A 9888-nucleotide genomic window follows, 5' to 3' on the forward strand; every position below is an offset into this window, starting at 1 on the left:
TTGTAAATCTATAACGTGGGGGGTAAAAAAATATATGTGGGGCGAGAAAAGGAAAGTTGGCCACTATAAATTATACTAGAAAATTATAAAATTTTAAAAGCCGATTTCACTTCTCCATATTTGTATTTTGTGCCATTTTTATGGCAAATTTTGAAGCAAAAGTTGGTAATTTAACAATTTTCTACACTTTTTATTCAATGTGTCCCCCTCCATTCTGACTGATGGATTCAATACAGGGACAAACAGAAGCACAGCTGGCCTTGATGAAGTCCGAGGACAAGTTGTTCCACTCCTCTGTGATCACAGCCTTCAGGGTATCCACATTCGGGTGATAAGTATTCTTCGTCTTGCCCTACAAGACACTCCAGACAGGGAAGTCCAGGGGGTTAACTTCGGGTGTGGATGAGGCCAGAAGTCTGCCGGCCAGAAAGCAGCCACGCTCTATTTGCAGAAATACTGCAACTGCAGATGCCTTGGAATCATGCAAAGCTCTTCAGGCCCATTGATGGCTATCTTGATGGTTTTGAAGTTGATGTCCATCTCCGTTCGCCATCTTCCTCATGGATTTTGTCGTGTTTTTTTCTATTTCCTCCTTGACCATGGCTACGAACTCGGCACTGCTCTTCCTGTTATGGCCTCTGCTTCCAGGCTTCCTGTATACCGTTTTGGGGTTGTTCTTCACCTTCCTGGTTTTGTAGACGGTGGCCAGGGACACGTTGACAATGACCGAGATCTCCTTGGAATCGACTTGAGTGCGAAGGAGATCGCTCACCCTCTGCCGCTTTGCTTGTTGCTCGGACATTTGCACAGAAGCAAAACAAAAATCAAATTGTAGCTTTTTGTCAGCTCTTCCGAATGGCGCCAACTACAAAAATGTCAGACTTTTAGAACTGAGGCTAGTAATTTTTGAGTCCTTACCTTGTAAGTATCTATTATGCCAGAATAATGACAAATTATTGGTCGGTTACAATAAATACATATATTTTAAACATATATGAACGAATTAAATATGTAAATGGAAGTACTTTACAATATATTTCAATTGAAAATTGGAGAAGTTTTTCAACGGCTGATGACTAGAATGGGACATGAGATGGAATTGATTTTAAGTTCCCTATTAAGGACTACTGGAACCTTAATTATTATATTATTTACAATAGAGCTGCCACAGAATGTCAAAATGAAAAAATAATTGGGTCCATGTTATCACTATACAAAAAAATCTTTCAGTTTTTTATAAAATAGTTTTCAATAGGATCATTATTATTTTATTTGTTAAAAGAGGAAATCAAAGGATTAGGATCCACTTAAAAGCAAATTATTAGGTTATATACAATATGCATATATATTATTTGAAAACATAGTTATAACATTGAATACTAGAAAAAATTAGAATATATCAAACCTTTCAATTTAAATTATTTGCAATTAATGAAAAATAAATTAATAAGGGATTCAATGGCATTTATAAACTAAATTAATTAAATGAAGTCGTATATGAATAAAGAAGTTTTCAACCATTGAAACCCTACCATTGTAAGAAGCACATGAGATACTTTTTACTCCTGTTCATTTGTAAACTAAGTTAGGCGGATATATGTTCAAAACAGTTAAACATAAAAGATAAGATATTGATAAAAGCAATACAGATATTATTGAAATATATTATAGATATTTTTCAGCTTATAGCATACAAGTTTTTTTTGTTTCTTATAGAATAAATAATTGTAAACATTTTATTATTGATTATACAACATATAGCTATTGTAAATATTAATGTAAGTATGTCCCACCTGAAACATTTTCCAATATTTTTCTTCTTTCCGTCTTTCTACATCATGATCCATAAGAGATTGTAGAAGAGACCATAACTTTTTATCCTTATATTTGGAAGCAGCTAAGCGGAGTGGAGTTATGCATCCATATTCTGGAGCCAGTTTCAATTCTTTACCCATGTTGCTAAAAGTATTGAATAAAAAATTGAAGAGTACACAATATAAGCTATAATTAGTGATGTAAATCGTGTGTATTTTTTAGATGCCCATTTTTTTATTTTTTTTGAGGGAATAAGTGAATGATTTTTTCTTTTCCTTAGCTGTCGTGATTATTTCTTAACTACTCAGTAATTAACTTCATTCAATCATATATTCAAAATCTGATTGAACATTCCTGTTTACTCAGAAGAGGATTTGTAGCATTTTTATAATTGTACTAATTTTATTGGCCTTAAAGTAGAATTGAGGATCTACATCGGAGTAATTCTTGCCAATGTTCATACTTATTACCTTCTTCCCATCTTCCTTTGTCACAGCTGATTGTAGTTAATCTAATGAAACGTCATGATAACTAAACTACACTCTCATCTGAAACATTTTTCAAATTGTCAGGGTTAACATCAGTAATAAAATTCCAGTGTAGAAATGGTTTGTTAAAAAAAGAAACCGAAAATCAACATGGTAACCCTGACTATTTGATGAATACTTTGGAGTATATCAGCTACAATCAGCTCTGACAAGGAGGAGGGAGAGAAGGAAAAAAAGAAGGGCATTGGTAAGAATTACTCCAATATCGATCCCCAAATTATACTCTCATTCCAACAAGGACTTACAATTATGTATAACTCTACAACAAATCTTCAGCGTTACTTTCCCCGTCTTTTATCAACACCCACGAATGTTTAATCAGGTGTTTAATATAATTCCATCTATGTTCTTTACTCAGGAATTAAGTAATAATGAGAACTGTTCAGAAAAATAAAATTCATTCTTTAGATTACCAATTAGAAAAAAAAAAAACGGGGCAGCTAAAAAATTCACTGGATTTACATCCTTGGTTACCATGTTGATTTTCGGGTTCTTTTCTCAACAATGCCCAAAATACACATAATTTAATTAGTGATGTGCCGCGAGCTGAATTTTACTGCAAGAATATATACTTGTTACTCGCTTGAATACTCGTTACTCACCTAACACTTTTTCCTCGCTAAAAAAACTAGTAACTCAAAAAAATCATATTTTCATAAGAATTATTGAAATAATAGATTATTTTTATAGATCTTTGATAAGAATCTGCCTTTCAATCAGCATTTCTTTATGAGGTCCAGAAAAATTATTTTTCATCTAAGCATAATCATAGACTGATAGTTATAAAGTATTATTATTGATAAAAATAATTTAAAGCGATTTCATGGATGTTTTCCATGTGGCGTTTGATTCAGGTCGTGCTGTAGACACAAAAAACTTTTATATTTTTTCTGAATAGACTGCAAATCTCAATATCTTTATCCGTCTTAGATCTATTAAAAAAATTATGAACAATCAGGGGCTTCTGCAGTGTGGGATGAAGAGGCTGTAGTTCCCAAAATGAGAATAAATTTTAAAAAATGACTTGTACGGGAAAAAAATTACCTCCCTTCTAAAAATAAAAGTCGATTAAGAAAAAATAAAAGTCATTAAGATTTTCCATAATAAAAAATACTTCCCCCACCCCAAAAAAAAGAAAAAAAAATCCTGCGGACACCCCTGACAATGCCATTTTTACCCTCTCCCATTTTTTACTAGATAGCGTATGAGTAGATGGAGAGGAATGATTTCCAGAATTTGAATTAAAACTTGGTATAAGATAGATCCTGTAGTTCAACTAGAGATTAAAAAGATAAATAGGCCTGTTAGATTCACATAGGTCATCAACAACTTCATTACTAATACTGAAATGCTGCAAGAGGAACGGATATTATGTTTAAACTTAAATTTCGAGGGATATGCCAAACAAATTTGTAGCTATTAGAGTGCAAATCAGATTTCAACATTCGAATTTATGTTTAATAGCGGGCCCTCCCTCATACATTTCGATATATTCAGTAATATATTAATTAGAAATAATAGGGTCGAAAAAGAAAAACATAGAATCCCAAGTTCTGAGGTTTTGACTGGTTACAAAGTTTTGACAAGTTCTGAGTAACATTCGGCTTTTCATGGGCACAAGTTTTGTGTCTTTTTTTTTTAATTACTTAATAAAAATCATGTATCATTTTACGAGTTTTGCTCGCGGCACATCACTGATAATTTATCTCACTAACTATAATCATATGTACTATAGGGTTACATCAAATCTCTGCATAATTCTTCAATGAATTTTGTATAGAATGGGAATAAAATTTGTTTTTTTAACTGATTTGAGCAAAAAAGTCAGCCATAAAATAATTTCAAATGTATCCTTTTAGCTTATAAATATTGTTTTGAATATACAAATGACCTTCTGATTTTTTAAGTACAAACTTAAGAATTACATAAATACATAATTCAATTGCTTAGATCCTTCAAGAGTTTAATTAAAGTAATCGGATGGAATCTTGTAATAATTTAGCAACTTGAAATATTCAGAACAGGAGAATAATAAGGTTTATATTTAAATTTTTGATTGGCTCTCTACAACATACCAATATGTTGACTCCGTGACTCCCTTTTGGGTCACAGCCGACCGATTGAGAAAATTTCTAACATTATTTTTATTTACATCATCATAACTACATACAGCCCAATATTTCGATCAATTATAGGCTTTGTTTTCAAATTTATGTGACCATTTCAGATACTCAAGAATACCTACTATATTTTCAAGCATTAATTTGATTTATAAAAATTAATTTGACCTCGATATTGCATTTCAAATAGGAGCTATCAATTTCAATTTCTTTCATGGGGGCATTTCTTTATTTAAGTTTGTTTTACGGCACCTCTAAATGATTAATCAAAATAATTTGCTTATATCAGGCGATGCCTCGTGGACTAATATAAACTTAATCCAGATTCGATTTAGAGCAAAATCATTCTAGCTTGCTTTTGTATCAAGAAACTCACTCAATCCGATTAAATTTGACCTTCATTTTAAAATTTGTTTTTAAATTACGAAATATTTCGCATTCAATGTTGTGATTGGGACCATTCCAACAATCTTGATTGTTACAAAGAGGATATCCACAGCCATTTGGACAATCTGCATGGTCTTCTTCCTAAAAGTAGATTTAAAAATCGATGCGTAGAGTAAAGTATTAATAATATTTATAAACAGAGTCACCTTACATTTAGAGGCTTTAAACATTCCAAACATACAGGTTTTGTATCATGATTGGGACCAAAAACCGCAGCTTTATCTTCTAAAATAACTTCCAGAGGCTCAATATCCCGAGTTGCAACTACGTATCGTCCCAATTCGGGCTTATAAAATGCTCTAAAGGGTAGACAGGATCCATTGTGTGAAGATTTATGGAATTGGAAATGGTTTTCTGAGCAATAAGGGATTTTACAGTGATCACAAAAGGATTCTGACGGAGTTAAACAAATGAAACATTCCAAGTCATTTGACATTTTTAACTTTTAGTTATTTTAATATAAGTGTAAATAAGTGACAGCTTACTCACATGTGCTTTCCCTTTTTGGGTTATATTTGGAGTACATAACAATGTGTATAAGTCTTTTTGTTTTAATCTAAATACAGACATTTTCTCCTCCCTCCTTCTATGTACACTTTAAACAAAAAAATGTATTTAAAAACTATTCAACAAGTACCTATTCAAGTAAATTACTTGCTAATTTATTGAAATGACCTATATGTACTCCAAACTTACTTAATTAGTAATAGTATATTTATAGATTTTATCCTCAAAAAGCATTGGATCAATAAGTTACATATAAAGAATTTGTTATATAATCCGCAAATGCTACAAACTAAGACTTTTCCTAAAATTTATTGACCACTTTTTAATTGAAGGAAAAAAAATCTTTTTTGAAGTCAAGTATTTTCATTATACGTCAAATCTATTAATTATTCATCTCCTCAAGTATAGTCAATTTTTTATAAATGATAATAATAATAGGTGACTATAAATACAGTTAAAGTTGTTGCAGATAAGAAAAACGGAACATTTGTTAAAACTATCGCAACCTCTTTCATTGAAATATTTTCCCCATTCTGTTGTTTATTTCAAATTACGATTGAATTTATCTTATAGTAGACTTTGACCATATAACCTTATGAATGAAATGTTTGCAATGCAAATATTATTAGTTAATTAATTACTAATAAACTAGTGGTTAGTTTTTTTTTATTTATGTATCATAATTTATACCCAATATAATATCCTCAAAATTATCAGACCATAAAGTATTTTCAATAATTTATTTCCAATTTTGTTAATGTACTAATTATTGATGCTCAGAGTTATAAATATGAGACTACTTCAAAAAATAGATAATATACATATACTAGGTACGTTAAAATATCTAAAAATTTAGCCTATCAATATAAAAAAGAAATTAGTATTCATTTATTGTAAAAATATGGAGAAAATGAAATATAAAATTAATATATAATAACTTTTTTAATTAAGTAGTATCAAGGTTAATATTTCTATTAACCTTGAGTAGTATCACAGAAACTCCATAATAACGAAAAAGGTTTTTTTTCTAAACAAACATATATTTCAGATTTCAGAACGACCAATTAAAAAGGACTTCTATGAATGTTTTTCCAAGCAAATTAAAATACACTTTCTATTAGAACTTTATTTTAACTAAAAATCGACAGGATAGTATTAAAACAAGTATCACTATCCCACTCCTAAAAATTCCCTTTTCGGATCAATACTTTTGGTCTTTATTGTATCTAAAGACACTCGAGAGCTGAGTAAAGTTTTTTAGTTTTGTTTTAAATTGTTAACTATATGTTTAAGACTGAAATCTTTCGAAAGTAAGTTCCTGTAGCAGTATATTTAATTAATTGTATAATGGGTGGGGAAAAGTCATAAAACAATAGGTCCATGACGAGTCTCAAATCTTTGCTCACAATTCAAAGTTCAAGTCCTTGAATATTTTTATTGAGTCTAGTTCAACTTCAAGTCCTAAGGAAATATAAGACATACATTAAATAAAGTGAAATTTTTTTAATACATTCATGTTCAAGTTTTAGTCACGATTCTTAGCTTTCGAGTCCTAGTCAAATCTTGAGTCTTTGCAACTCTTCTTAATGATGACTAAGGTCCAACCCTCCCTCTCTATTAACTAATTATAGATCTATATCTTCAGCCCATGGATTAACCGATATTTTTGTATCTATATTCGTCTCTAGTATGTGCATATTAACTATACATGACCTAGGAAGTAATGGAAATAATAAGGACATAACAATGTATGTACAATTACTATGAATTATCTCATGAAGGAAGTTGTTGCAATTGAGCTGCTGGGAGTAACAAAGTAATACATAAATATTTCTAATTTCATCATATGGATGTTACATGAATATTCAAATAAAACAAAATGATGCAATTGCTTACTTAGTCAATTACAAAATGGGAGTTTATTCATCATAGGAAAATCATTTTGAGTTCTATGTATGCGACTATTGAACTTAACAATTGAGCCATTATGATTATTCTAAGGATTTCCTGACTCTTCAAAAATATTTTTGAATGATGAAAATTGTTATTATTGACAGAAATTCCGGTGAATTGTTCGTCAAATACTTGTTCTATTCAGCAATGGAGTAGCTTCTACGTCGTAAAAACTATAAATGTATAGAATCATTCAAGGTATGATGGATGAGTTAGAGTTGGATAATAATCGTAAGCAAGCTTATAAGGCATAAAAATTATATATAATATAATTATTGATGTATCTATGATTGTGTCGTGGCATTTTCCAAACATAATTGCTGTATACATTATTATCTTATATAAGAGATACAAATCCTGTGTATATTAATCCTTTGATATTTGCTTAAAGATTATATATAAAGCCCATGCATTATGGATTAAGAAAGAATTTATTGCAAATAGTCCAACTTTTAAATCGCCACAAATGGGCCGTAGTATGATTAAAATTGCCTTTTAAATATGTATATACATTAAATATTTGAGCTCCGGATATGTGATCATATGGTTGAGTAATTTTCTTTGTATCATGGATTGACTATAAATTGCGGCAATAAGCACAAATTACGCGTCAAAAATTGACATATAAAAATGCACGTAACTTTATTTTTTAATTAGCTAGATGAGTGAACATAGGAGACATTAACTAAGTCTACTGTATTAATATCATATTTTATTAAAATCGTATCTATACATTTGTCTTCAGCACGACGTGATCTTTACCTCGCAACCTTTCCTCTTAAAATAAAAAAGCTCAAAATTAGTTAGTCATTAGTCAATTCTTTCCAATTGTTGGTCTATTATTCATGAAGTTTGATGTAATTGCTCAACCAATCAATGTTCAGAATACAATGACATTTTCATGGTTGGTTTTATAATTATTTTTCATTGTTCCTATTTATTTTATAATCTGTCATTTATTTTACTAATCATGCTCTCTCTTAAAGGAAAGATTGAGAGATAATTCGAATGAAAAAGTGTGAAACTTATAAAATCGTTAGTCTAAAGCAGGGGTCACCAAATTATGGCCCATGGGCAAGATCAGGCCCACTTCGTCAGTTCATCTGGCCCGCCGACTGTATTTGAATTAGATTGATAAAACGTAAGAAACACGAAACTTTGTGATAAAATTGTATCTGTTCATAGCACACAACTCACCCATGATTAACATGGAATGCTAATCTTAGTTTATCGTCCTTTTTCACAAAGCTTTCGTTGAGGCTTGAAAGTATTGAACAGTATGATTAAGCGGCCCGCACTTTTCATTCTTTCAGTTATCCGGCCCGCAGTAAAAATGTATCAAACTTCCAGGTCGATTTGGTTAAAAAAATAAAATTCCAGAACAATGTATTAAACTAATGAGTAGTCTAATGTAGTGCATTAAGTTTGGTCCCAATTAAACACTCAATGATTTTGCAAAATATGAGTGAGTCAAGAATACAAGAAGCAATATTTCAAAAATATACTTATCAAAAATAATGTAAATACTTCCAGGAGTCCCAGAAGGGCCATTGCGAAGTTTTAAAAACTATTACCAGTTTTTCAAAGAGAATGGACAAGATGTTAAACTGATTTTGATTTTGAAGAATCATTGGACAAGAAAGTGGCAGTACAAAACTTTTTGTCTAGAAATTGTGATGGCAGCACATTTCGTAAATTCAAGTTTTATTATTTGCAATATCGTGTCCCAATTTGGAAAAATAAATAAAAAAATAGAAGTAATGAGCTTCAACAGTCTATTTTGGGAAGGAATAGTCTATATTATATTGTTTAGCAGTGGTCCCCAACCTTTTTCTAACTACGAACCCGTCAATGCTTGACAATTTTACTGCAAAAGAAAAAAATAATAAACGTGAATCCACTCTGTACTCATATGAAAATTTATTATGACATTGCTCTAACACTACAATGGTTTTATAACATTAGGAAATAACTACTTTTTTTTAGACATTGCTCAACCAATATTACTATATTATAACATCAAAATATGTTTGCATCAGTAAATTAATAGGACCCCGAGCTAGGTTTTTTTTGTTTTTTTTGTAGCTAGATGGTACTATTTGGGGGCCTATTTCTTACTCATTTTGCGGGATAATTTTAGTGTGCAAGTGAGGAGAATACGGATATTTCAAAATAAAAGACTGCTCGCCTGTAATGCTCCTCTATATAAAGTTTTGTTGTTGAAGAAGAAAATATTAAGTATGAATACAAATAACAAAAGAGCGTGAAGAACAATTTTAGGCATTGTAGCTTGTTGCTTATGAAATATCATGAGTCATTTGAAAATTATCAGCCCGAAAATAATTAACAGCTACCTTGCACATTTTTGTAATTTGCACTTCTCCTTAATATTTTCTTCTTCTTCTACCAAATGTAGCATCGTCTCAGACTTAAATGATAAATAAAACATAAATAACTAGTAAATTATTGAGCGGCCCGGTACTGGTTGGGGACCACCT

General features: G+C 30.7%; 1 protein-coding gene across 1 annotated transcript in view; it reads right to left on the reverse strand.

Annotated features, from left to right (window-relative positions):
* Positions 1 to 5436, reverse strand: part of LOC121123202 (SET domain-containing protein SmydA-8) — a 12139-nt gene extending 6703 nt beyond the window's left edge. The window contains exons 1-3 of the mRNA XM_040718334.2: positions 5082 to 5436; positions 4860 to 5011; positions 1794 to 1959 (exon numbers count right to left, since the gene is read on the reverse strand). Of these exons, the coding sequence (XP_040574268.1) occupies positions 1794 to 1959; positions 4860 to 5011; positions 5082 to 5366 (603 nt within the window). The 5' untranslated portion in view covers positions 5367 to 5436. The remainder of the gene's footprint in view (positions 1 to 1793; positions 1960 to 4859; positions 5012 to 5081) is intronic.
* Between the last annotated feature and the right edge of the window lie 4452 nt (positions 5437 to 9888).

This window comes from Lepeophtheirus salmonis, chromosome 8 (assembly GCF_016086655.4).
Source record: "Lepeophtheirus salmonis chromosome 8, UVic_Lsal_1.4, whole genome shotgun sequence".
Lineage (NCBI taxonomy): Eukaryota > Metazoa > Arthropoda > Copepoda > Siphonostomatoida > Caligidae > Lepeophtheirus > Lepeophtheirus salmonis.